Raw genomic sequence first — 27860 nt, forward strand, 5'->3', positions numbered from 1 at the left:
GCCTGCGCAGCCGGCAGCGGCGCCCTTTAAGCGGCGACACTCGCGCGCCTCCCGCTTGTGCAGCCCGGGAGCCAGCAGCGCCGCGCCCGCCGGGATGCCCCGCTACGAGCTGGCGCTGATCCTGAAGGCCATGCAGCGGGTGAGTGCGGCTGCCCGGGGCTGCTGCTGCTGCTGGGCCGGGCCGCGGCTGGAGGCGCAGGTGCCGCTGGCTGCTTGGGGCTGCGCGGGGGGAGTAAAGGAAAGAAGCGGGGGGGGGGGATTCCCCCAGGGCTTGGGGCTGCAGGACAAATGGGGGGTGTGGAGGAGAGAAGTGACTGGCCATGTGAAGGGACTTCCTCTCCGCCCTGCACCCGCAGCCATGCCTGCTGCCCTTCCCCGCCCTCTCCTCGCTGCACGCTGGCCCCTCTGCTGTCGCTACTCCCCTCGCCTGTAGGCCTCCAATAGGCCGGGGCTCCATGTGTAACGAAAGAAGGGTCAGGGCTCACCTTGTTTAAAAAAAAAAAAAAACTTTCATAACGGATGTGCCAAGCCCACAGATGGCAGGGCTCAGCCCGGGCACGCTTTCAGCAATGTAGTAGGTGCTTGAATAGTTAGAGCAGCAGGCGCTTGGTGTGCGCGCTCCTCCCGGAAGCCTACAGCAAGGAAGGGTGAAAGCATGCTTTTGCTCCCACGAGGTTCCTTTCTGTGTACTGTGACCTGCTGGCCCTGCCCCTGCTAAGGAAATCTTACAAATGATGTCTGCTGTTACTAATGCCAGTTGAGCTCTCTTGATAATGATAGAGCTCTCCTAGTGTCACTAATGTCAAAGGTTGCCAGAGTTTTCAATGCCTAGGAATGGGATTAGGTGATGCTCTACTTTAAAAAAATATCCACAAAAATTGCTCATAGGTCTGCACTTGGAAGCCAAACTACGGTTGGCTATGTATGTTTCTTTACATTTAATTTTCCTAATGTAGGCAGGACTCTTGGTGGATATTCAGTATTCCTCTTCTCTGTGCCCTGTGTTAAGCTACATCCACAGCCCATCTTTATCCACTGCTAGAAAGCTTAAAGCACAGGGTCCTTAACACAATGCTAATATCTAAATGCAGCAGCTTTTCCATTCGTGTAGGTACCTTTTTAAGTCTTAATCACACAAATTACATGCTTTCATGTGCTCTACCTGACTTTCATCTTTAACCATTTTTATATATAATTGCTGAAATGTTTAATTTTCTGCTATTAATTTAATTCCATCTTTTCTGTTTTTTAAGTACATTATCTTGTGCTCAACGCTAGTATATTTCCATTCCTTTTTACATATTGCTTCTGTTAAAATTAAAAAAAAAAAGTGAGGGGTGGAGGTTACGTTATATGTTGCAGGCTTTCTGTCTTTGAATTGGGAAGGAAAGTATCATAGATTTGACAGTGCAGTGTGGCATGAATAAAATATTATATTGCAAGCATGACTAGAAGTCCTTGGCTTTTGAAGAGCCTCACAGGCATTTCTGGGGTTAGAACATGGTGAAGCAGAGAGATAGCTACAGAGTGTCTCCCATCTGCAGTTATGCACTTCTAATAAAACCAATAACAATTAAAATCCTCTTGAAGTTTGACTCTCTAATATGTAACTTCTTAACAAATGTTCTTTGTTTTAAAGCATTCCTGCAAATTTAAACAATTGGGTTAACTACTCTGTATTTCTGGTAAAATGAAAAAAAAACTTATGATCTTGCAGCACCTTAGAGACTAAGAAAAAATGTAGATGGTATCATGAGCTTTCCTGGTAAGTAGGTTGTGCCCGAGAAAACTCATGATACCATCTTTGTTTTTTGATAGTCTTGCAGCACCTTAAAGACTATTATTTCTTAAGGGTTTTTTTTCAGTTACAAACACGGCTACCCCTTTGAAACTTGTAAAATGAAGCTAGGTAAAGAAGTTTTTTTTTGTTATTTCTCCTTGTATCGTAACTCTAAAATCTAGAATTCATCTTAATTCTTGTTTTAATTGCTCATGGTAAACTAACTTGCTGTCTACACTGTCTTGCTATACTTTGACTTTCTGTGCAGTTAAAACCCTTGCTTCACCTAAGTGGTGGTGCTGAATTTCAAGAAATGGGTTGTTTTAATGAGTCCCATAAGAACACTCCCTGCACAGCATGCTGGTTTAAAAACTTTTTGTTTTTTAAAGATTCTTAACCACAAAAATTATTACTAAGTCTGTGATGTAAATGCACCACAGCAAGCAAATTCCGTTTGGGCTGATAGTTTGAAATCCTGTGACTAATTACATTAGTCAATATTTATGAAGTTGAATTATTAATATACACAACTAGGTCCTGAATAAATTAGATTTTAATTTGATACTATTTAGTATGTCCTGATTAAACAAAGAACCCTATAGGTGGCTTTCTAGAAAAAAGTTTTTAAATAGTGTTTCCATGTTTGAGATCTCTGCAATTGCAATCCCAGGAATAATGTGTGAGGCTTGGGTTCTGTCTCTGTCCAGCTGGGGTACTGATTTTGTGCGAATTGTGTAATATCTCTGACAGATTTTTCAAAAACAGGCTTTGAATGGGAGTACAATACCTGACTGCCACTTCTACTTTTGAAAATCTTTCTCAAACCTAACCAATGGCCAGTATAAGGGTAGCGATAAAGCCCTGCATGGATACAGATTTGGTATTTGTATTTGCATATGCAAAAAAAAATAAAAATCTGCAGATATCTGAAAATTTGCAGGGTTCGAACAGGTTATGTGCCATAGGTATAAAGCATATATTTGCAGAACTCTAGATAGAAGGCTCCCTATTATAGTTGGTGCACGTAAGTATGGAGACGTGCTTCCTGAAGAGTTGTAACCTTAAGGTTTTTAAAGTGACACGAAGGTAATGAAACATAACTTTGTGAGTAAGTACTGTTTAAGTTTTGTTAAGTTCTCAACTTGCCCTCAACCTAGCCAGTGTTAAAGGCATTGTAGCAGAGCATTAGATGTATGGGGAAAGGGAAATTCTTCAGGAAACTTCCTGCCTAGTGTCCAAGTTGTGGTGATGAATCTTCTGGTCACTGAGGACTGTTAGGAATATGGTCTTGCTCTAATGCTGTTCCTCAGACTGACCTGAAGGGGGCAATCTGAGATGTTTTTCTAGGAAATGCCTCCCAGACAGTCATGGGACTTGTACTCTGATCCCTTTTGTGGCACTGCCTGTTGCTGCAGCTTGACCTGTGAGTTGGCATACCTGTCTTCAATAAATCCTACAGTTACACAGATTTTCTTTTAACTGACTCAGCAGTCTACTTTCATGTTACATTTTTTTTATTCCTTTAAGAGAAGAAAATATTCAGGGGTCTTGAGGTGAACTCAGTTTTGTAACTGATTGAAGGGACCCTGCGATCAGTTAACTTCTGTTCATATGCAGTTCTCCTGTTTGAGCAAACGATTAATATATTATGGTTCTCTAAGGCTTCTCTTGCTTTTCAGTTTGACTTTGCTATGTTTACATGCTAACTGTTTTACAACATGTTTAACATCCAAGCAAGTTGCCACTTTTCATTAAACTTTGACTGCTGTGGAGAACTTTCAGCAATTTTAGGGAAGCCCAGACTCCAGACAGCTTGATCTCTAATAAAGTAACTATGTAGGCAGCAACCAGATCTCAGTTTTGATATTTTTCTGTGAAGAAAAACAAAACAGAAGAAGTTAATAAGCAGATTAGACCTTTATTAAAAAATATAAAATCCTAACTATTTCTTTCCTCTTGGTTAACGTGGCTTGTGCAGGTTGAACCTCTTTGGTCCACCAAAGTCTGTGGTCCAGCATTATTTGTCCCTAAATGTCTTCTAAGAGCCCAGTAAGCAGTGGAAAAGTTGGTAATGCTGTTAGATAATATTGACCTCCCGGGGTTTGGCAAATTCTCTGGTTCAGGACCCTTGGGATCTGAATGGTGCCGGACTCTAGAGGTTCAACCTATATTTACTTTTTATCTATAGATGTTTTATGTTAGGAATAATAAAATAAGTTTACTTTTGTAAATGTGACTCTGCTGAAATTTTCAGCAGTTATGTGCTTACACATGGGGAGGGGGGGGCAAGGCAGGAGCCAGCTTTTAAGTTGTCTCCCTGCGTGTACTGGCTTCTCTCTCCCCCCTCCCCCCCCAAGGCTGCTGCCTCTAATACAGAGGCAGCAGTGCAGGGTGGGGAGATAGTTGGCTCAGAAGGAGCTGGCTTGAAATCCAGCTCCCTGCGAGCACCAGCTCCTGGCTCCTGAGCTGCCTCTGTGGGAGGCTAAGTCCCTGCTCACCTTGTGCTCCCTGCAGCACTTCTGCTTTTGAAAGAGCCCTGGAGGGCTCTTCTACATTTCAAAGGCAGAAGTGCTGGTAGTAGGAACCGGTGCAAGTGGGGAGTGCTTCAGTCCCTGCTTGCGCTGTTTCCCTGATGTGCCCCTGCCTCCTGCTGAGATGGTGCTGGGGGGAACCCAGCACCGGCTCCTGCTCCTTCCTTGCTACCTCTCTCTGATAGAGACAGCAAGCGAGGGGGTGGGGAGGAAAGAAAGTGACTAGTTGAGTGGCTACTTGACTATCTGATAAGCATTTGCTTATCGGATAGCCGACTAGTCGCTAACATCCCTACTTGTGAGTGCCCCATCTCCTGCTCTAATTATTCTTGAGGAAGCAATTTCTTTTGCAATGCTTGTATGTAAATTTTTCTAGGAATATTACCGTATGGATTATAATACAGGTTGGACCTCTCTCTGTTCTGGCATTCTTGGGACCTGACTGGTCCCGGATGTGGGATTTTGACAGAGCAGAGGAGATCATTTCTAGCCCCTCTGTTATCCTCTCTAGCTTAATCTTAATTCTAACTAAGGGCAAGTGCCATTGATGTATTGGTTTAATTACATTTCTTTCAAGGTACAGTTATACCTTGATGACAAACTAGGTGGTCCATGGCCACGGCTTGAGGCTCAACCCTTTCTTTCCTTTCCCCCCACCTCAGAGGTTGGAGTCCTAGTGCTGGCTTCCTCCTTGGGCGAGGAGTGAGTCTTGAGGGTCAAGTCTGGTTTGCAGGAGGAGCAAATGGCTCTGCACAATGCATTTTCTTCCCCTTCCCCTTTCTTATCCCTGCCCTGGGCTGAGGGAGTGGCAGCATGGGGAAGTGCTGCCTTGATGCTTTCCCTGCTGCTTTCATTGTCTGGAATTGTGGCCAATGGGAGCAGCAGGAGATAGGATGCGGTTCTTGGGAGCAGCAGGGGAAGCGCAAAGTCAGGTAAGATTTTTCTCACCTCCGGCCCCCGCAGACCCTGCACCTCCTCCCTACTCCTGTACCCTCCCTTGCTCCTCCGCCCAGTGATGCCGACAGCCACTGCAGGCTCTAGGTCACGGTGAGAGGGAAGGTGGCTCTGCACCCCTAGAAGCAGCGGGGACTGAGGGTAGTCTGTCCCTTTGTGCTGCTTGGACTGCGGTGGCTTAGCCCAGCCCTCAAAGCCATGTGGAGTGGCACTCTTGCAGCAGTTCAAAGGAGCTCTGGACCCCTTTGAATGACTGGGCCCTGGGGCATATGCCCCACCATCAGCGGGCTTGCCTGCACCCTATTTTCTGCCTAGACCCTGCACTGCCCCCCCTTCCTGCACCCATTTTGTCATCATGGAGGGTTGGTTGGTGGTCTGAGGAAAGGTTTTTGTTGAACTGGGTGGGCTACAGGCAAAGGAGCTATCCCTTTGTGCCAGCAGCTACTCTAGCTGGCACAACTGTACTGACTCCAGCCCTGCCCACTGGGGTGGACACTAGGCTCACTGGCATGCTCCTAAGGATGTTAAAAAGCAACAAAAGTAATTGTGTAACTGTTGAAAATCTCAGCGGTTACACATGCCTGCAGCAGGGCAGCCGCTGGCTCCCCAGGATCCAGTACACGCTGGAATCTGGCTTTTAAGCCAGCTCCTAGCACACACTGGCTCCGGCTGCAACGTGGATCATGGGGAGCTGGCTGCTGGCTCTGATGTGGAGCCAGCAGGGCGGGGTGGCAGCCAACTCCTCAGGAGAGGGGTGGGAGGCTGCGTATAACGGTTAATGGTAACCAGTAAACCCAGGTATATTGGTTAACTGTTTAAATGGTTATGGTTTTACAGTCCTGGACAGGATATGGAGATGGCTGCTTCTCTGGCATAGCTGTGCCATGCCCCGCCCCGCTACAGCTAGCGCAGGGCACTAGCCCCTGGGAGTGGTGGCCCCACGCCGTGCTCCGTTTGCCACGGCAGTTCCCCAAAACACTCTGTGGTTCTGTGGGTGTTAGGGATGTAATAGTGTAACCATTTAAGTGGTTAATGGATAAAAATGAGCGTAACATTTTACATGCCAGCTCCCTGCCCCACTCCCAGGGAGCCAGCTGCTACCCCATGCTGCTGGCTTCGTATCAGCCAGCTCCCTGGGAGCGGGGCCGGGAACTGGGAAGAGGGCTGGGAGCCAGCTTAAAAGCTGGCTCCTGGGGCAGCAGCTGGGAGTATAAAGCTTATGCTGCAGAGCCTGCAGCGCAGCTAGCTCCCCGGGAGTGGGGCCAGCAGCTAGGTCCCTGTGTGCACTGGCTCTGCTCCCTGGTTGCTGGCTGCGCTGCGGGCTGTGCTGTATATAAAGACCGCAGCATGGAGTGGCAGGGGTCTCCCTGGGAGTAAGGCCAAGAGTGCACTGGTTGCTGGTCCCACCCCCAGAAAATATTTTAGTAACTGTATAATCACTAAAAATAGCTGTGGCTACATGATTAATAAAATACACTCTATCTAACATCCCCAGTTTCATGTGTGGGAGGGGGGGGGTGTGTATGTGCCAGGAGCCGGCTTCTATGCTGGCTCCCCATGCATACTAGGAGCATGAGTGTAAGCGCGATGGCTAACTGATGAGCCCGGGCTCACAGATTAATTGTGTACATGGTTACACTTTCATATCCCTACTACCTACCTTCAACCTTAATCTCTATCCCTATACCAGAGGATTACAAACATTATTGCCTCATGACGTCCTGTGACAAGAACAATTACTCCATGAGCCTGAGCCCTACCACTTTGGGCTTGGGGGACCAAAGCTAACACCAAAGGACTAAAGCCCTAGGTAGGAGCCCTGTAACCTGACTCCTGCAGCCCAGGGCTGAAGCCCTCAGGCTTCAGCTTTGGCTCAGTGTGATGAAGCTTGGGTTTTGGACCAGACCTCATCAAGTTTTAACACCAGCCCTGTAATCGCATTAATATGGTTTGCAACCTATCTTGGGGTCCTGACCTGTAGTTTGAAAACCGCTGCCATACGCAATGTCACTTTAGAAAGCCTTGCACTTTTTAGTGCAGTATTTGTGGCCTCACATAAAATGCCACTTGGGAGAACTGGGCGAGATGGGGGCATAGCTGAAACCTTCAGGAAGGGCACAACATTTAGATCAGCTTTATGGCCTTATTTCACATTAACAGCTTCAGTCCATGAGGGTAATGTCCAGAAATGCAATTGCAGCCTTGATTGTGAACCAGTAATGTTGGCTAAAAATAAGCCTCTTCTGCCTCCACACCTGAAGAACAGATCCCTTGAAATCTGCCCCACATATTTAGCATCTGTGCATGGATTTAGTGGACTGTCTTTTTGGCACACTTTTTTTTTGAAGCCTTTGCCTTTTAGTCTCATCACGAAAATACATGTGATCTAATGGTGAGAGCATTTTAGCCTAGAATAGTGATGGATTTATAAAGGCTTGGGAAACAAAATGTAAAGTTTGACTTCATACTAATTCCCATGGGACACTAGAAAAAGTTTAGAGGTTGGCATTATCAGCCACTTGTACAAAAGAAGCCCTAGAATTGAACTTGCTGATACTGGTAGAGCTCTATGGAGAAACTCCCATTTAAAAATCACTTGTATTCATAACTTTAGCTACTGCACTGATTCATCAACAGAAGTCTTTTGGAATGCAGTGCATATTAAGTATTTCTCCAAAGAAAACAATCAACTTAAGTAATGACTGGTATTAGTGTGATGTAATGACTGTCTTCACCCACTAGGTGAGTCTCTGTAGAGCAGGGCTACTCAACTTTGGAAGCCGTGGGGGCCACAACGATACTCAAAGCACATGCTGAGGGTCATAACTTAAGTGTGGTTGCCTATAGATGCAACTATATATGCAAATAGCTTCTTTCACACTGACGGGCATGAATACAAAGATTAAGGCAAGACTATACAACATACAGGCCCCATTTAAGTCAATTCTGCTGATGTTAATAAAATGCAATATTTACCTGATTTTGTGACAGCACTTTCAATGACCAATAGCAGTCCAGGAATTTAACTACTAAAACTCGTATCAACAAAAGACAATCATATTGACTACTTTTTTGTTTTGGTTCCCACCCACAGGCTGCATGTTGAGCCCTGCATAAACCCAAAGTGCAGTGCGGGCCGCAGACAAATGGCCCACGGGCCGTACGTTGATTAGCCCTGCTGTAGAGTATGGACACTGTCTTGCATGTACTAAGATTATGTAGTTCAGAGATTCTGTTTAATAAATAGTTTGGGTAATACCTATTGGGTGGGGGGGTGTGTGTGTGTGTGTGTGTGTGTGTGTTTCCTTCCCCCTCCCCCCACAACTCCTTAACCTCATCTCCAGGTTAACTTTTTAAACTCTGCATGTATTGCATGCAGTGAAAACTTCTTAAAGCTGTGTGTCAGCATGGCTCAACTTTGATTTCTAGAGGAGGAAATTGTACCCGAGAGCAGTCCTAGGTCATGGGTGAAGGACTGCTCCAGCCCTGCAGAGGTTGGGAGGGAGCTGCCCCCCCGAATGTGGGTGGCTTGGAGCAGAAGCCAGCCTCCCCAAGCATGGGGGGGGGGGTTTGGCAGTGGCAGCCGGGAGCCTCGTGTGCAAGGGGGGCTGGAAGCAGAAGCTGTTTAACTGGTTAATTTATTAACCAGGATTTTACATTCCTACTGCCAACAAGGATGCCATCCTGGCTTAGTTGGCAGGATAGCTTAAGCCAGTCATGGCTCTGAGTTTTACCACTTTGACCTGAAAACTTGTTAAAATACCTTGTTCGCTTTCCTTTGCATTCTTCTGTTTACACTTCTTTTGAGGCTCTTGACTGGGCATTATCTGATCCTTTAGTTCAGGCACCTTGCTCTGTTCATATTTTCTTCTAGCTTTTCCCATCACTGCAGTGAAAGCTTGCCTTTCTTGATCCTAGATAGGCTTTTATAACTGCGGAGGAATCACTAATACAGAAGCTTAGCCACTAGTTAACCATATGCAGTTGATGCTTTTCTAGTCCTGTCAACTGTCCTCTGATTTTTATCTGGTCATTGTCCACTTGGACCATCACTATACCAGCTGTTGACCTGAGCAAAATATTTTAAATTTGGCTGCTAAAAATAGTGGTTTACTCTTCAGAGGTGCTGAATGTTTGCAGCTCCTATTGATTTCAGAAGAAGCTCAGTATCTGTGGAACTTAAATCAGTCTTGTTTGGGTACTTAACTTCATCTTTTATTTTTACTAAGACATGCAAACAGAATCTTCATGTTGTTTGGTAACTGACCTATTACTATAGTGTGCCTAGGGTCCTATGTTCATTTGTAACCTCTGTCCAGTTTTTGTGCTTATCAACCTACTCCTAATGTTAACTAGGTGTACATATTGGTATAGTAGACTATTCAGATTGTACACTGCTTCAGTAAAATATAATTTCAAGGAGCTTAAAATGTGGCTGTTCAGAAAAATGACTATTAAAGCACTTCTACTCAACAGTTCTGCTTTTTGTACTTATTACAGATCAAGTTTTTACTCCTGCATTTCAGAGTCAGTGGTTATGAGTCAGTGAGCCTGATTCTATTTGTTTGAGCATCAACAGAGCTGATGAATGAGCCAGAAAAAGAATCACAACTTTTTACTTTTTTAGGACTACTATGCTGATATTTACAGAGCTCATAAGTAGAAAAACTCTTAACAGAATTGCTTTTTACAAAAATGTTAAAGGGAGACACATGTGAAACCCAACAACAATGCTTTTAGTCACCTCATCCTTCAGTCTTATGGAACCATGTAGCTCCAGTTACTACATACTATATTTGCTTTTGTGGCATAGATAGGAACTCAAACTTGTCTAGAACAGTGTATACTTAAAATTGCTATGATGCACAGGATCTGGACAAAATGCAGTAGATTACCCCATAAAGACAGTTGTGTGTAGCTTATCAGAAAAGCACTCTGATCCATAGAGGTGTTGCACTTGTTTAGACTCATTCAAAATACTGAGGGGGAGGGAGTATTATTGCAGCATCTGAAGAACTTGTATATCTTAAATACCGTAGGGAAAGTTCTAGTATAATAAAGTTATCAAGATCACTTCAATAGACAAAATGTGGATTAACTACTAATTCTAATACATACTCAGATTCTAATAACTAGGTTGGGCAGCTCCTTTTTTTCAATTGGGGGCATTAATACCCTGGAAAGGTTTTTGGGCCATGTAGGGATTGCAGGTTTATAGGAGGCAGTTAATGCATAGCTTTGTGAAGAACCTAATGTTTTTCCACCTTTTTAAGAAGTCTGTCTGGAAATGACATTTAACATGCAAGGGTGTGCACAGATGTGCCCATTAACTTGCTAATGAAGGCATAAGTTTAATAATGTGACTCCTGCAGCTACTTACACAAGTTTTTATTTTGAAAAGAGATTGAGGGCGGGGGGCAGGGAGGGTTGAGGAGAATATTTTGGATGTTGTCCCTTCCTCTTAGTGAATGTTGCTAGGATAGACTATATCTTTGGTGATAAGAATCAAGAAAAACATAGCAGAGTTGCTTACCAGCTGGAAAGAAAGGAGATAGGGGAAGCAGCATTACAGGTTGCAGCTGTGGGTTTGTTCTCCCCCTGTGGATTATTTAAATGGGCATCTATCAGAAAATCATGCTGGGAAAGCTTCCCTAAGAGTGATCCAACAGTTCTTGTCATAAACTATAGATGTCTTACCTGTAATGTTCCAGACTGCCAAGCATTAAATGGTGGTTGGTTGGATCATCCACATGAACATTAGAGACATACAGATCTTAAATTGGTGACTTGTGTATGAGCCATTTTCCCTTTCCAGCAACAGGGTAAGTGTATGTTTTTATAATATTTGTGCTTTGGTGTGCCTTATAAACCCTATCCTGAATCTGTTGTACAGGTTGCACCAGCCAAAACTGGAATTGTCTGGTCTGGCAAAGGATCACAGATGTTCCTGGATCAGAGAACCCCAGTAGTCTAGTGGCAGGAGGGCAATCCAGGAGTGGCTGGGTTGAAGCAGAGGGATGGGGCAGGAGCTGGTAGCAGCCTCCAACAGTCTGTGGCACTGGGACCGGGTCGGGACAGCCACCAGCAGCACAGGACTGGGCCGGCAACAGCCTATGGCAGTGCAGGGCTGGGGCCAGCGCCCTGAGCAGTCTGTGGAAGTCTGTTTCAGCGGCTGAATCAGGACTCCTGGGGCAGAGCCGCTGGAGTGCTGCCGGGTTGGTCCAGTAGTGCCAAGGAGCGGTGCTGCGGGACCAACGGGCAGCGCCCCACCTGCTCTACCACAGGCCCGGGGCTTTGCTCCACGTCTCCCTGGTCTGCGGGGGGAGGGGAGGCGGCACTAGCTGTGCGCCCCTCCCCCCCCCCCCCCCCCCCCCCCCCCCGCAGACCAGAGGCACCGGGAGCAAAGCGGCAGCGGTGGCGGGGTGCCGCGCCTCTGAGGCTTTACTCTGGCAAAGCCTCAGAGTCACGGGACCCCTCCGCCTCCTTGGCTTTGCTCCAGGTGTCCTTGGTCTGCTGGAGACAGTCCCCAGCAGACCAGGGGCACCCGGAGCAGCTTTTCTCGCCCCGGAGGTCGAGGTGGCGGGACCGCTGCATTCTGGGCGGTCCCGCTGCCTGAGAGCTCCGGGGCGCGAGAGCCCCGTTCGTAAGTGCGGATCCACGTAACTCGGGGACTGCCTGTACACTGCAGTGAAATGACTGAAGATTTTTCTTTACTGTGTAGACCTACTTCACTACTACAGCAATTCAGAGTAGCTTCTTATATCAGCTTTTTATTGAACTTAATTACAGCGTAACCCTGGAAATTCTTCCTTTTTCCTTAGTGAAATGAATCTCCCTTCTTTTGTTCATCTGATCTCTGCCCAGCAAATTACCCTCAAAGCTTTTCCAAAGCTGAACACTGCAAACCAAGCCTGACAGTTGAAAAAATGATGCATTTGAAAAGTAGCTATTTATTTAAAGCATGGTTTGGCCCTGGTACTAGTTGACAGGTTCTAACAAAGTTCTTAACATTATAACCAAAATAAATAGTACATGTCCAGTGGTGTCTCAGTTGTGACACACAAACTTACTAATGCAAAACTATTTTCTGTAAGCGTTCTAGTCATGGCTGGACTGTACACTACAATATGCATACTAGCTGCCTTTTTGTATACTGTTACAGCACATCTGATTTTACTACTGTATCTGATTACTGCAGTACTTTTTGGGCATGAGTGTACATTTTAAATTATTCGTGGGAGAATTTAAAAACAGATTTGTTGTCTGAGTCTCATGATTTTGACAAGCCCAGTTCCTTCAGCCTCCCCTCATAGATCATGTTTTCTAGACCTTTCACTTTCATTGCTCTTCTCTGCACCTTCTCCAATTTCTCTACATTTTTCATGAAATGTGATGCCCAGAACTAGACACGCTACTCCAACTGAGGCCTAATGAGCTCAATTGGGAGCTCAGACCCCTCCGCCCTGAACAGGGGCTGCCCGGAGACTATAGAATAGTTTATAAGAATTCATGAGGTTAATCAACTATTTAATTAACCGATATTTAACATCCCTAGTTTAGGACAAGCAGTCCAGGACAACCAGAACTACATTTCTGCCATCTGCCTCAGTAAATGAGGCTGTCTACACTATGACTTTTGCCAGAAGAGGCAATGCAAATGAAGCATGGATTAGCATTTTCTCATGCTTCATTTGCATAATCCCTACCAATCCATTTTTGCATAAGGATTTTTTTTAAATCCCCTTAGAAAAAATTCAAGGCCTGAAATATTTGACTAGTGTTCAACTCTTTCTACCTTGTAATGTCTTACAATTCAGAATGGAAAACTCTGATTGCCATTCCTCATGGTGACTGAATATTTAGGTTTTCACCTACAAACTTTGTTCAGCCTTATTCTACCTGTTCCCAATTTGGACCATGGAGAATTTATAAGGATTGCTTGGGAAAAGCAAACTGTCAACTGAAAGTTTATTGTTAACTGCATTTGGACTCCACCGACAAATAATAGTTTGTATAAGAATACTACTGTATCCCAAAAAGATAAAAAAATCATTGAGAAATGAACATAACATCTACTCACTGTTAGGATTGCCAGGTGTCCAGTTTTTGCCCGGATAGATCGGTATTTTGGCCTTCCATACAGTAAAAAAAACAACAGAGAATACCGGACATGTAGAATGTCTGGTATTTTCTGTTTTCCTCAGATGGAAGGCATCTGCGAGGGCAGGGGAAGCGAGGAGTGCAGTAATTTAAAGGCTTAACAAGTTTGGTCTCTTCTCCTCCCTCCCTCCCCCCCTTCTGCCAACCAAATTTTCCCTGCCTGTTTGGGATTTTTTTTTGTGAAGGTATCTGGCAACCCTACCCGCAGATGGGTGCTGCTTGGGCCAAGATGCTGGAGCAGCTCCTGGCTGTGGGGCACCCTGGTCTGCTGCAGGAAGGGCTACTCATGCCCTTTTTTGAGGCTTTTTTCTAGTTTGTCACCAAACTTAATAGGGTTCTTCCTATTGTCACCTAGATTGTGACATGAAACTTCAGAATTCATTGGCTGAGGTCTTCAAAATTCACCAAGTTACAGAGAGAGAAGCACATATGCATGGGGGGAGAGAGAAATGAAATCAAGGTGTGTTCAGGCCTTGTTCTGCTTGCCTTGTAAGTGTAAACAATGTTTTCCTCTCCCCATCCCTGCACACTGATATACTTTGTTTAAACAGCAAAAATGGGGTCCAGCGCACATCAGTTTTTCTGTAATTTGCAGAATAACCCCGGTTTTAGAGTTAGTCATAAATTTACCATTATTTGATATTTGTAGTAGAGATGTGAATGTTTAACTATGGGAGGCGGGGCCTGGAGCAGCTCCCCACCTGGTGCAGGCAGGAAGCTGCTCTAGCCCCACAGGGGTGGAGGGAAGCTGCTGCATTTAGGGGCTGCTCTGGACAGGCTGGAGCAGTCCCCTCTCCTGTCAGTCCTCCTTTAATCGGTTAATCAACTAAATGGGTTTTTACATCCCTGACATGTAGTAGCAGTATTATGATTTTATTTCTGTATTAGTCATGGCAACAGGCTGGTGTCTCAAACACAGAATTGTGACATCACTTCAGGAGCTAGCAAGAAAGACCTATGCTGTTGAGGGTTGAAATCCTTGGGAAAATTCGAAGAAGAAATATCCAAATAAACTTTTTCATAATGTAAAATGTCTTCCTAGACACATTCAAATGAGGAAAGGCTTATTTTAATGTCTTTTAAGGAGAGACTTTAATCTCTGAGGATTTGGGGTGAGGGGAAGATTGTATTGTGTTGGGTGTATCTGATTTAAAAGCCATTTAATCTTTATGCTCTTGTGGTAGCGTATCCATTGAGAAGCATATAATACTATATTTGCATCTTAATATTATAGTGGGCAATACTTGGTTTGATAAATTCTGTTTTGTATCTTGCACAAATAAAATTTAGGAGAAAATGACTTGTGTTCAGCCATTTGTTTTAGATAGTCTTCAAAGCTTTCTCATAAATTGAGTGAAATCCTTCTCTAATTCAATCTTTGTCTTTTGTCTTTGCTGCCTTGCAGGGTTGGTACAGTAGGCCTCACTAGACTTAGCTGCAGCTAAGAATTTCTCCTACATCAACAGAGTGCGTGCTAAGTTCTCAAATTTCCATTTAAGAAGCGGAGAAAATAAATCTGTCTTCTCCAAGTGTACCACCACCACCACCATCAAGACAGCAAACCAAGAGATAAAGAATTTGATCTGCAGTGTTGATAAATGTAAACTACTTCACATATTATCTAAAGACTGCTTGGGGGGTGAGAATTGGACATCGGCAGTTGGAAATCATTTTGTTTATAAAAATGAGGGCTTCTTTGGAAACAGCAGACATTGCCATTGTGACACTATACTTCGTGCTTGTACTGTGCATAGGCTTTTTTGCCATGTGGAAATACAATCGAAGCACCGTAAGTGGATACTTCTTGGCAGGCCGTTCTATGACTTGGGTAGCTATTGGTGCATCCTTGTTTGTGAGCAATATTGGGAGTGAACATTTCATTGGGCTCGCAGGATCTGGAGCAGCAAGTGGATTTGCAGTAGGTGCATGGGAGTTCAACGCCTTAATGCTTTTACAGCTATTAGGATGGGTCTTCGTCCCAGTCTACATACGGTCAGGAGTATATACCATGCCTGAATACTTGTCCAAACGCTTTGGAGGACATAGAATTCAAATATATTTTGCAGCGTTATCTTTAATTCTTTATATCTTCACCAAACTTTCTGTTGATTTGTATTCAGGTGCACTCTTTATTCAAGAATCTCTGGGCTGGAACCTTTATTTGTCAGTTATCCTGCTTATTGGCATGACTGCTTTGTTGACTGTGACTGGAGGTCTTGTGGCTGTCATCTACACAGACACTCTTCAAGCGCTGCTTATGATTATTGGTGCTCTCACACTGATGATCATAAGTATGGTGGAGATTGGTGGGTTTGAAGAAGTTAAAAGAAGATACATGTTGGCAACACCAAATATTACATCAATCTTGTTGACCTACAACCTTTCCAATACCAACTTTTGTCATGTCCATCCAAAGCCTGATGCTCTTAAAATGTTACGTGAGCCAACAGATGAAGATGTTCCTTGGCCTGGATTTCTGTTAGGGCAGACTCCGGCTTCTGTATGGTACTGGTGTGCTGACCAAGTCATAGTTCAGAGGGTTTTAGCGGCAAAAAATATTGCTCATGCCAAAGGATCCACATTAATGGCAGGGTTTTTAAAGCTGTTGCCTATGTTTATTATAGTTATCCCAGGGATGATTTCACGTATACTGTTTGCAGATGACATTGCTTGTATCAGTCCAGAACACTGCATGCAAGTCTGTGGAAGTAGAGCTGGATGCTCTAATATTGCCTATCCACGTTTGGTGATGAAACTTGTGCCGGTTGGTCTGCGGGGCCTTATGATGGCTGTAATGATTGCTGCACTGATGAGTGACTTGGACTCTATATTTAACAGTGCCAGCACCATATTTACACTTGATATCTATAAACTCATACGCAAAAGTGCACCATCTAGAGAACTAATGATTGTAGGAAGAGTGTTTGTTGCTTTTATGGTAATTATAAGCATTGCTTGGGTTCCAATAATAGTGGAAATGCAAGGGGGCCAGATGTATCTCTATATACAAGAGGTAGCAGATTATCTGACTCCACCAGTGGCTGCTCTGTTTCTGTTAGGTATATTTTGGAAGCGTTGCAATGAACAAGGAGCATTCTGTGGTGGAATGGTTGGGTTTGTTCTTGGAGCTATAAGGCTGATTTTGGCATTTATTTATCGTGTACCTGAGTGTAACCAGCCTGATACTAGGCCAGGTTTCATCAAAAATATCCATTACATGTATATTGCTACTGCTCTGTTTTGGATCACTGGAATTGTGGTTATTATAGTAAGCCTGCTTACACCACCACCTACAAAGGAACAAATTCGAACAACCACTTTCTGGTCTCTCAAAATCGGATCTGTAAAAGAAAATGCTTCAAAAGGGGATCCATATAAATTACAAGAAAAGACCATCTTGAAATGTAATGAAAATGCTAATCATATCATGCCAAATGGCAAATCTGAAGAAAATATTAAGAATATTAAGCCTGAGGATATCAATCTTCTAGTTACTTGCAGAGATGATAGCAATCCAGTGATTTCTGTAAGTCACTCTGAAGTGGAGACACCCGTTGATTGTTATTCAAATGGACAGGCGGCTCTCATGGGCGAGAGAAAGCATGAGGAAGAGACCGATAATAGAGAGAAGCATTGGAAATTCATAGATTGGTTCTGTGGCTTTAGAAGTAGAGACATGAACAAAAGAGACAACCAAGATATGGAGGAAGAGACTCTCTGTTCGCAAATGTTGGAAGAGACTCCAAAAGTTAAACTATTACTAAATATTGGACTATTCTGTGTCTGTTCACTTGGAATATTCATGTTTGTCTATTTTTCTTTGTGAATGGTGAGGCTTTAAGGGTATGGCTGAACATACACAGGCAGATACAAGTTTCTGTGAATATATATATATATTTTTAAAAAATACATCCCTTGCATTTCAGACATTGTTTACACTATAATTGTAAAATCAACTTTTTAGCCAATTTTAAAGACCATTGATTAGCTCTCCTTACATAAGAAAGAGTGTGGTTTTTAGTGCAGTATTGAAAGGGGTGCAACAAAGAAAGAGGAGGTGGCTTTTTTTTTTAAAGAAGACCTTTAAGGTGCTCAGTCCAGTATTAAAGTGAAAATAAAATATAAGTGTGTAATTGGCATTACCAGTGCCGTTGATCTAAATATAAAGATACCCATACATAATTTATCCTCTTATATTTCTACTAACTTGACCAACTTGTTGCTGCTTAATTTTACTTGCAGCTTTCCATTTTTTAAAAACTTGTGTATAAAAGTTTGGTGTTGAAATTCCACAAATCACTTACATTAAAAAAAAAAAAACAGCATTCTGGATGCACTTATCTCATCATATATTATTTTGGAAAATTCTATCACTCTGCAGCCATCTTCCATCTCCTCCATAAAATTAGAAACCAAACATACTTAGTCACAGATTTCAGACTGAGATAATACACTCCATATAACTTTTTGTAAACTTTAGCTTATGACCCGGGGAAGGGGTGGATACTTTATTTGTAATGTCTAGTAAATGTGGACCAAAAAAATTCACTTCCACCCCATTTCAAACTTCTGTATTTTTTGCTGTGTAGTGAGCAGGGTTAACCTCTCCTTAGGGAGCAAGCTCCAGATGGATGCTATTACTTTTTAAAAGACCTGCCCAAGTTCTCAAATGAGAACCTGAATATGTTTCAACTGGACTTTAACAAACAACCCTATCACTGAGTTAAATGCAATGCAGTCTGTTAAATGTTACTAATATGTGCCATGGATATTTGTTCTAAATTGCTATTTTGGAAAAGGGAAGTGGAAGCAACAAATAACCACTCTCAATTTAACACAGTATTCTTTCATTCTAACTTATGTTAGAAAAGAATAGTATGAAAGAGTCCATGTGGGAAGGAGGTGAATGTAGTGGGCAGCTTCACTATCTTTATCTGGGCTTTTCTTTTTTGATGCATATGCGGAAAAGCAAAATAACTTTTGTGTACCCTCAAATTATGGTAATGTACAAAATATGAGATCTAAAGTGTGGGTTCCCCCCCCCTCCAAGGATTGTTACTGACCACTGTATCAAGGATTTGCCAAATTGGAAAAAGTTTAATACCCGGTTTAATTTCCTGAGTAGCCGATTGGTTTAATAGGACTACTAGCAGAATAATGTGCTACTTGAGGTGAATAAAAATGGTAGATAATGGAATCTAGGTATTGAATATTGGAAGAAAAACATCTTGCTGCATAGTACTGCAGGGATCACTGAACAGCTATTTAAGTCAACAATAACTAGTTAAATAACAAATGGTGTAGGAGCATTTTATAGACTAACAAAACATGTAGATGGTATGATGAGCTTTCATGGGTACAATCCACTTCTTCAGATGTCCAGAAAAGCCCACGAAAGCTCATGATACCATCTACATGTTTTGTTAGTCTATAAAGTTCTACCAGACCATTTGTTGTTTAAGTTTATTCTGTACAGACTAATTCGGCTACTCCCTGAAGCTTCAATAACTAGTTAATCAGTTGAACTAGTAATTTACCATAATCTTGAAATAGCAATTGAAGCTGATAGATCTGTGGCTTGTATAGATGCAGTGATGTTCTACCTCAACTACTGTTCATTATCAGGTTTGTTTAGATCTTGCACTGGAAGGTAGAACACTGTGCGCATCACAGTTGAGGTGAGCATCTGAGCTGTGGTTGAGTAGTGTAGATAATGACAATTACTGTACATGGCCGAGGCTTAGTTTTTTGTATTGCTGTGTGAAAGCTGTTGTTGAAATGGGTTGCTTCATATAGAAAAATTCTTTACCATGTGTTTATCATTTAGAAATATAAAGATTCTGTATAAATGAAAACTCAAGTTCATAAGTTATAGTTACTGGAGGTGTGATTGGGGTACATGACTGCTTGGTATACAAAGATAACTGAATATTACCCTCTACCCTGCATATAAACAGTAAAAAAACTTGGATGGGTTTGCCCTAAATCTAAATGGTTACACTAGGAAGAGGAAGGGAATGAAGCCTTTTCCTCTTTGTGTAGGGACAGAGTGGGCTAAGGACGAAGAGCTTATATATGTAGTCAGCTCCTGAAAATAAAGTGCTCAGGGGCACATGTGGAGGGTGTGGTCTACCATCTTTGGGATGTTAACAGGCACTAGATCCTATGATCTGCCAACATCTTCATCAGCACCTGGCATTAGAGGTTTGCTTACTGGCCCTTCTTGATCTAGTTTTAATTACTGTCACCACCTGCCTCTCACAGGTAGGCTAGCTCAGGGACCCCGTCTGCTTTACTACCACTGCTTCAGTCCTTTTTACTCCTTCCCTAAGGTGTCTCATACAGTAATAGGGCCAGAAGCATTTCTCGTCTACACCTAGATAGACAGCAGCCTGTCTATTACAGTTGCTTTCCTAATTCCCTTGTCCCCCCCAGATCTGTTCTTTTCTATAAAGCCCTCTTGTTTACTGGACAATGGGTATATGATACTGGGCACACTTATGATCAGCAATTAAATTTTAACTCTAACAGCATCTGATATTCACCAAGAATAGGTGAATATTACATCTGCACTTTTAAAGATAAGTAGTTTCAGTGTATTGGCATGAGTTAGATCATACTTTGAATACTAAAATTTACTTAGGTCTATTTGGTTGTATCTTTACATTTCAAATTGGTTTTCATACTAAAAGTCCATACTACAGTAGTTCTGAAGGTTTATTTCCAGTGGTGAGCAGTCTGTTACTAAGAAGCTTTACAGGAGTAAGACACCCTTGTGTTAGATTAATTATGATTACATGTTGTCATTGTTGGAAACTGATTAAAAAGCCTATATTTTCTCCCTATCTTCATAAATGAGGCTTGGGCTACACTACGAACATAAGTAGACAAAATCTGCCTTTTGATGATCTAATAATGTGTCTACTCTACAGTAGAACCTCAGAATTATGAATCACCAAAGTTATGAACTGAACATGTAACTAACTACACATCTGCTTTGGAACTGGAAGTATGCAGTCAGGCGGCACTTGAGATGGGGAGGGGGAAGTAGCATGAACTGTACAGTGTTAAATGAAAACTAAAAATATGGAAAGTTTAAAAAAAAATTATTTTTTTTAGACAAGGTAAGGAAGCTGTTCCATTAAATTAACATTGTTAAAAGGAACATTTTTCTTCTGAATAGTAAGTTTCAAAGCGGAAAAACTACTATAATGTTTTGTTCAGAGTTGTAAATGTTTCAGAGTTATAACACACATTCCCGGGGTGCTCATAACTCTGAGGTTCTGCTGAAACATCAATTTAATTATTCCACCTCCACAAGAACCGTAGTTCTTAATTTGATGTTTACCACTTAGAAGGCAACAGAAATCACTAGGGGTATGGACTGGCTTCTGTATTCGGAGAAGTTAAGGCGGGGACTGTTCAACTTGGAAAAGACATCACAAGGGTGCTATGATAGAGGGTTATAAAATCATGATTGGTGTGGAGAAAGTAAATGAAGCGTTTGCTCCTTCTCGTAAACCATAACTAGGGTCACCAAAGGAAATATCAGGTAGTGGATTTAAAACAAAACAGTAGTTCTTCACATAACACAGTCAACTTATGAAACTCCTTGCCAGAGGATATTGTGAAGGCTAAGACTATAGCAGATTCAAAAAAAGTTAGATACATTCATGGAGGATAGATCCATCAATGGCTTTTAGCTAGGATGGACAGGGATGATGTCCGTAGCTTTTATTTTCCAGAAGTTGGGAATGAGGAACAGTGGATTGGTCACTTGATTACTTGTTCATTCTCTCTGGAGAACCTGGCATTGGCTGTGGGTGGAAGAGAGGATAGTGGGCTAGATGGATCTTTATTCTGATCTAGTATGGCTGTTCTTGAGCACTTAGAGGAGTCAACAGAGAGGCAGAGTAGAAGCAGAATTGTATAAGTTGATTGAATTGGCCTCCAAGAAATGTCACACAGTTCTGTACTGTGATCACTCTAGAGATAGTTTAACTCCACTGCTCTTCAGTCTGGTACACAGGAAACAATGCTTTCCTATTTAAAGCTCTGGGAACTCTTTTGGCTTCACATTCCCTGTTTGATCAGTGTGGGGCTAGCTCCCTGGCCCAGCTGGTTGAGAGGCAAAGGCCAAATGTGCTCCAGCCTACAGTGTGCAGGAAGTGGTGAATCTTACTGGTCCGTGGAAAAAAGAGGTCCGTGTAGACATTGCTCCAAATCAGCGGAAGAAATGTAGACTTCTACAAAAAGATGGTGCCAGGCTTAGGGGAGAAGGGCTACTCCAGGAATACAAAGCAGTGCCATGTGAAAAGCCAAATAATTTTGGCAGATGGTCCAGAAGACCTGAACAATGAAGAGACGAACAATTGTTCTGGTTCAGCATCACGGACATGCTGCTTCTGCAGTGAGTTGCATGCGATTCTTGGTGGTGACCCCATCACTACCCCCAAATGCAGTGTGGGTACCTCCCAGGAGTCTGAGTCCCTGACAGCCTCAGGCAAAAATGAGGCGGATGCTCTGAATGAGGAGCAGCAAAATGGGAGACAGGTGAGCAGGGGATCCATTCTCACTGAGACAGATGTTGTTTTTAACCCCTAGCAGTCTACCCAGTCGCAGGACCATATGGCAGCTGAACTTGATGCTGAGTACATATATATGTTTTAATATATGAAGAAGTTATATGCAGAAGGTATCTGCTTCCCAGTGTCTACTACAGCTATAGCGTGTGGGTTTTTTCTCCCCTCCCCTTCCCCCCCCCCCCAAAAAAAAAAGTTTTATGTGCACAGGGATGGTCTGAGAATCCTCCATGGAGAGCCATGGGAAACTTTCATGGAGGTATTCTGCAGTGCTTTACAAAAGGGCACTGGGGCTACCTATTTCTTACACCATGGCAGGACTAATTCTGTTGGAATCAGTGTGACACACAGCATCTGCATGAGGACCATTCTGTACCCAAATGCTTGCCACATCTGCTCCTGTGCCACCTCTGTTGCCCTTAGTACGTGGATATCACTTAGTCACATAGGGAGGATTGATCTGACATAAGATCCACAAATGCTCATACTGCAAACAGAGCAAGTGATTTCCCCTCCCCCCCCCCCCCCGGCCCCACCCATGGTGGTTTTGGGTCCCTCAGTGATGGTTTCCCTAACATGTTGATGGTTTGGTTGGAAGGGATCAGCTTTGACTTCAATTTGCAAGCCCAGCAACATTAAGGGAAGGGGGTGGGTGGGCTTCCTGTGTTCTTATAGCTGCAACCCTCCACTTGCCCCAGCCACCTCAACAAAAACTGCAGTTTGGGAGGCTTAACACCGGTCCCTTGTCTCAAAGAAACATTGCTAAATGGGGCGGGGGGAATTGTCCACCTACTTATCTGTGCTCCTAACACAGGTTTCCACAAATTGCAGCACAAGGCCTGTAAATCAAACTGCTTGGCCATGCTCACCATGGCTGGATCAGCAGATGAGTTCATTCGATAGATAGGGATCCTGATAATGTTCTGACTTGCACTTAGACCCAAGAAAAGAGATACTTAAATTGCAATCTTGCACTTAGACCCAAGGTAGGCACTGACAGTGGTTGTCTTCCAATGGTAAGCTTGGCCTTCAGCACGTCCTCCAGTGGCAGAGAGGGTTTCACAGATTAGAAGGAGGGGAGAAAAGAATGTGTGAATGACATGTTCAACAAGATAATGCCTTTGGGACAGCTGACAGAGCTAAGAGCCTGGGGGATTTTATTGTTTGAAAAACTGGACCTGGAGAGCAGGAGCACTTCCGAGGAGCAGGAGTGTGCCGCTCAGGATGTGATGCTGTGGATTATGAGGGACCAGCTGGACGTGAGGCATCTGGTTGAGCTTCAAGAAAAACAACTTGCAGCTAGATTTCCTCGACAGCCTCTGCAGAATGGCTGGGAAACATAACCGTGCTCCCAATGCCTCTTCAAAAATGTTCCAGGAAGCAGCAGGAGAAGGTGAAGAATTCCTTCCACTCAGCACCAGGGAAGGTGCAAAGATCAAAGGACAGCCATTTCAAGACCTTTGATGGGCAAGTCTTCTGTGCTTTCAGACACCAGCAGGCTTGGTTTTTCCCTTCCAAGTTTTATCACATCCATTTGCCCAAGGTTAAATTATTTTCCTGTTCTTTCAGTTTCTAAGTTTGTGTATCTTGTGTTTCTAAGATGATGGTTAGAGACTGAAATACTCTTTATTTATTCCAAGCATGGAGACTTGAAGCATAGGGGAAGGAGAGGTGCAGGAAAACAGATGCAGTGGAGGGGATTGTATGGGAAGGCACAGTGCAGGTAAGCAGTGCAGATTGTTCCAGTACTAACACCAAAGTAGTCTTTTAAAGTCTCCTACAGATATAGCACTTCTTGCTGGGCTCTTCTTATTGCCCTGGTATCTGGCTGCTCAAAGTTATCTTCCAACCTATTCACTTCCATGCTCCACTGCTACAGAAAGTCCTCTTGCTTTCCTTCTCAAATCTCATGGAGCACACAGCAGGCAGTGACAATGATGAGAATATTGCTTTTACTGAAGTCTAACCCAGTAAGCAAAATGCGCCAACGACCCTTTTAACCAACCAAAGGCACGTTACACTACTATTCGGCTCTTGCTGTATTGCATCTTACTGCTGTCCAGGTGGCTGGTGCTTGCCTTCGTGAGCCACAGCAAGGGGTAGGCTGGGTTTCCCAGGATAACTGTCCGCATTTCAACATCAGTAGTTACTTTGCAATCTGGAAATAAAGTCCCTGGTCACAGTTTTCTTAAACAGAGGAGTGTTCCTGAGGATGCACATTGTCATGCACCTCTTTCCTGACCATCCCAGGTTGATGTCAGTGAAGCTCCACCAGTGATCCACCAGTGTTTGCAACACCATTGAAAAGTGTTCTTTTCTGTTGGTATACTCTTTTGCAAGATGACTTGGTGCTAAGATAGGTTTATGCATACCATCTATTTCCTCCCCCCCCCCCCCCCCCCATAGCTAGACAACCCCATTGTAGCAAAACCATCCACGGTGTCCTGTGCATTGTCCAAAGTCACTACCCTTCTTAGCAGAAGCTGATTAATGGTCCTGCACCTTTGGATCACAACTACTCCTATAGTGGATTTATGAACTCCAGATAGATTTCCCACTGACTGGTAGCTGTCTGGTATCTCACTTCCACTGAGCTATCACCACTTGCTTTTCCCCTGTCAAAGCAGGTCTAATTTTATTTATTTATGGTTGCTATGCTTCAGGGATGGGGAAAGCTCTGCACAAAGTTCTTGGAAAGTGGCCTTCCACATTCAAAAATTCTGCAGCCACTGCTCATCATCCTATAGCTGTATACTGATGTGATTCCACCAGTCAGTCTGTGGGATCAGAAATAGTGCTCCACCATGTTTGACTGCAATGCCACTGGGAATTCTTTCCATGGTATTCAGCAGGGCCACTTGAACACAGCATATCGTTCCATGTGGTGGCTTCTGCCTTGGCTCTGGAAATACTTCAGAATAAAGCATAATGTGTCTGTAATACTCAGATGAGCGTACAGCGGAGTGGGGTGTATTCTTTTGGCTAATGCATGTGTGCGGCTAACCCAGGCTTTGAAAAGAAAAGAGGTGGGTTTTTGCCACTGATATTGGGTAGGGAGGATACTGCATCATGAGAGGTCAAAACCATGTTCCCATTCCCTTCTGTTAGGATGTTTGGCTCTCATGAGGCATTACAAATCTCCCTCCTCTCTCCCCTCCTTCCCCCCCCCCCCCTTTGCCTGCAGGTAATTGCACTTCGGGTTAGTTAGTGTATTTTTCTGTGCATTGGGGAAGTGCTGCTAGGAGGATTCATTCTCTAACTCGAATCATGCTATGGACTACAGTGCACAAGAAATTTTCAGGGTTTGAATAGTGTAAACATGCTTCTAATCTGTCTTGCAACTAATGGTTAAACACCGGAATAAGTTGCCTAGGGAGGCCGTGGAATCTTCATCTCTGGAAACAGACCTCTATCAGGGATGGTCTAGATGGTGGTTGGTCCTGCCATGAGGGCAGGGGGCTGGACTCGATGACCCCTCGAGTTCCCTTCCAGTTCTAGTGTTTTATGATTTTATGATCTCATCAGATTAGATGTGAACCCAGATTAGATGTATGCTGTTGGTTTGCCATTAGTTCATGCAAACCTGCAAACATAGGATCTTCTATTAAGACTGCTGGTCCATCATATTTTAGTACCTGGCCTCTCTTGTTGGCCAGTAATTGTTGATTTGGACTTGCATCCAAAATGATTTTCCTACTCAACCTTACATAACTGGCCATTTATTGCTTTGAACCATGACACAACACCTATTTTTGACACTGCTTAATTTTAAGTGACACCAGTTTGTTCACCATAACTTTTTAAAAAAAATTCTCTCCTTTTTATCTTAAAAGGAGAAGGCTTCTTTAAAGTTGTGTGCACTTCATTCTGAAAAATTCCCTTTTTGGTTTTGGAGAAGTTTCTATTAATGTCATTCTCTGCCAAAGTTTTATAGCTCTTTTCACTGATCTTCAGAAGGGAACATGATAGTTTAGTTCACGCTTTGCATATTTTCCACCACTTTTTTTATTTTTCTGCCTCTTCTCCACGTTCTCCATTCAAACAAATAATACCATGAAGGCCAGGATGATGCTTCTGATGTGTCATGCACCTGGCTAGTGTGAAAGATTTCTCTTAAGGTTTCACAAGAGGGTTGAGTGGTGATAGTCATCAAAGGACTTCTGCTTGAACACCCAAAGTGAAAGATAATTGCATGTTTAAAACATTCAGCTTTATTTTTTCATATTTTTATACTAAGATGAAGTTGGAGAAAATCTTTGGAATCCTTAATCTCTTGTTTTGAGACATGCTTTGGATTTAGTAACATATAACAAAACAAAAATATTCAGTAACTGTATGTTCTATGCCCTTAAACTTAGTTACTTTAAAATTAATACTAACCTTGTTACATGTGATGTTTTAAAGTAAACTTATGTGCACTGTTTTAAAGTCTTCTTTTAAGAAAATGTTTGTGTATTCAGTGGTTTTAATGTGCTTTAATTAGGCTAGGGTAAAGAGTAGTTGTAGAATATCAATATATAACTAGAGTTTCTGATTTTACTGTGATATCTCAAAATACTCACGTTTAGTTTTTTGTCTACGCAACAATGTGGGGTTTTTCTTTATGGTGTTGGTTTTTAAAAGCATTTGCTTTATTTTTGTTCTATCAAATAGATTATGTAGTGACATCTTGTGACATTTTTTAAATTGTCAGCTTCACTGTATAAAGTCAGACACTCTGAGCAAAGATGGTGATGATGTTATATGACAATTCTATGTCTATGAATACACGTTTTAAATGAGGTGATTATTAAAAAAATAGTTGCTGTGCAAAATGTTAGTAGTCTTCTTCAAGAAGAAAGCAAATTCTTTTTGTAATCTCATTACAGAAATCTTTTTTTAAAAGTAGTGTCAAAGTGATGCTGCTTTTACCTTGTATATTTGATATACCTTTTTTCTTAAATTTTTGTGATATACTTTTCTGTTTTTGTTGCTGTTGTATTTTCTGAAGCTTTTATATAAAATACCAGTTATTGAACTGCCTTATTTTTAACTATTCAACTAAAATACATTGCTGACCAAAACAAAACAATATCATATAGCATTTGAATTCTGCTCTCCACCATCCCCTATGGCCCCAGACTGAGATGGAATGAACCAATCAGGGATGCAGATCAGGCATATCTAGGTTGGGTCCAGCCCTCTTTTTGGTAAGGTTTTTTAAAGGGTCTAATGAGATCTTATTAGACAGAAGATGTTAATTCTTGTAGTAGGAATATAGATTTAGCAGTGTTGCTGAATTAATATGTTTAATTATGCTTGTAAATTGTTACTGTTCGTATCTACACGTTCTTGTTATAGAAATGATGTATGATAAGTTAATTTTGGTCTAGTGAATAAAGTATTATATTGTTATAAAAACTTTGAAGTAAAGCTGATGGAAAATCTCTTGTTCTCACTGTTGACCCTATGTATACTGTTTGCATATTATGTTGCCTACTGCATTTGTCTTCAAACTAAAACTCTTATTAAAGAGTATTTGGATACTTTGAACTGTTTCTTGCAGTTTACATTCCTTTACCGTGACATTATGTCCTGTCAAAAAGTACTCTGTAAAAAGTTTCAATAGAAGTGGGGCAGGGAGGTGGAACCCCAAACACATGTATTCTGAAGTTAGTTGGGAGAAACTGTAGATACCATAAGTTGTCTTGTGTTTTAACTTCAGTGACTTCTAATAAATCTTGTCTCTCACTTCACAACTACCACTAAAATGCATCCCTGTCTGGACTGGAATTTAATGACTACTTACTTTCTTTGGATGGCTTACAATTTAAGAATATCCCAGTCTACTTACAACTACCTAAGAATTTAGGT

At 42.6% G+C, this 27860-nt stretch overlaps 2 protein-coding genes and 1 long non-coding RNA gene across 3 annotated transcripts in view; 2 read left to right on the forward strand and 1 right to left on the reverse strand.

The window, feature by feature from the left end:
• Nucleotides 1-27539, forward strand: SLC5A3 (solute carrier family 5 member 3). Its single transcript, XM_075911325.2, has 2 exons — nucleotides 1-139; nucleotides 14831-27539. The coding sequence occupies exon 2, from the start codon at nucleotides 15110-15112 to the stop codon at nucleotides 17249-17251; it is 2142 nt and encodes a 713-aa protein (XP_075767440.2). The 5' UTR covers nucleotides 1-139; nucleotides 14831-15109; the 3' UTR covers nucleotides 17252-27539.
• Nucleotides 5-27860, forward strand: part of MRPS6 (mitochondrial ribosomal protein S6) — a 64489-nt gene continuing 36633 nt past the window's right edge. Inside the window, exon 1 of the mRNA XM_075911333.2 lies at nucleotides 5-139. Within this exon, the coding sequence (XP_075767448.1) occupies nucleotides 95-139 (45 nt within the window). The 5' untranslated portion in view covers nucleotides 5-94. The remainder of the gene's footprint in view (nucleotides 140-27860) is intronic.
• On the reverse strand, nucleotides 3513-19049 carry LOC142820981 (uncharacterized). The gene is made up of 4 exons (XR_012898024.1): nucleotides 18963-19049; nucleotides 10799-10863; nucleotides 9029-9197; nucleotides 3513-3651 (listed from the first exon to the last, which is right to left on the reverse strand). It is a non-coding gene; the product is annotated as an uncharacterized LOC142820981 (long non-coding RNA).

Source organism: Pelodiscus sinensis, chromosome 1 (genome assembly GCF_052426305.1).
Source record: "Pelodiscus sinensis isolate ZL-2025 chromosome 1, ASM5242630v1, whole genome shotgun sequence".
NCBI lineage: Eukaryota > Metazoa > Chordata > Testudines > Trionychidae > Pelodiscus > Pelodiscus sinensis.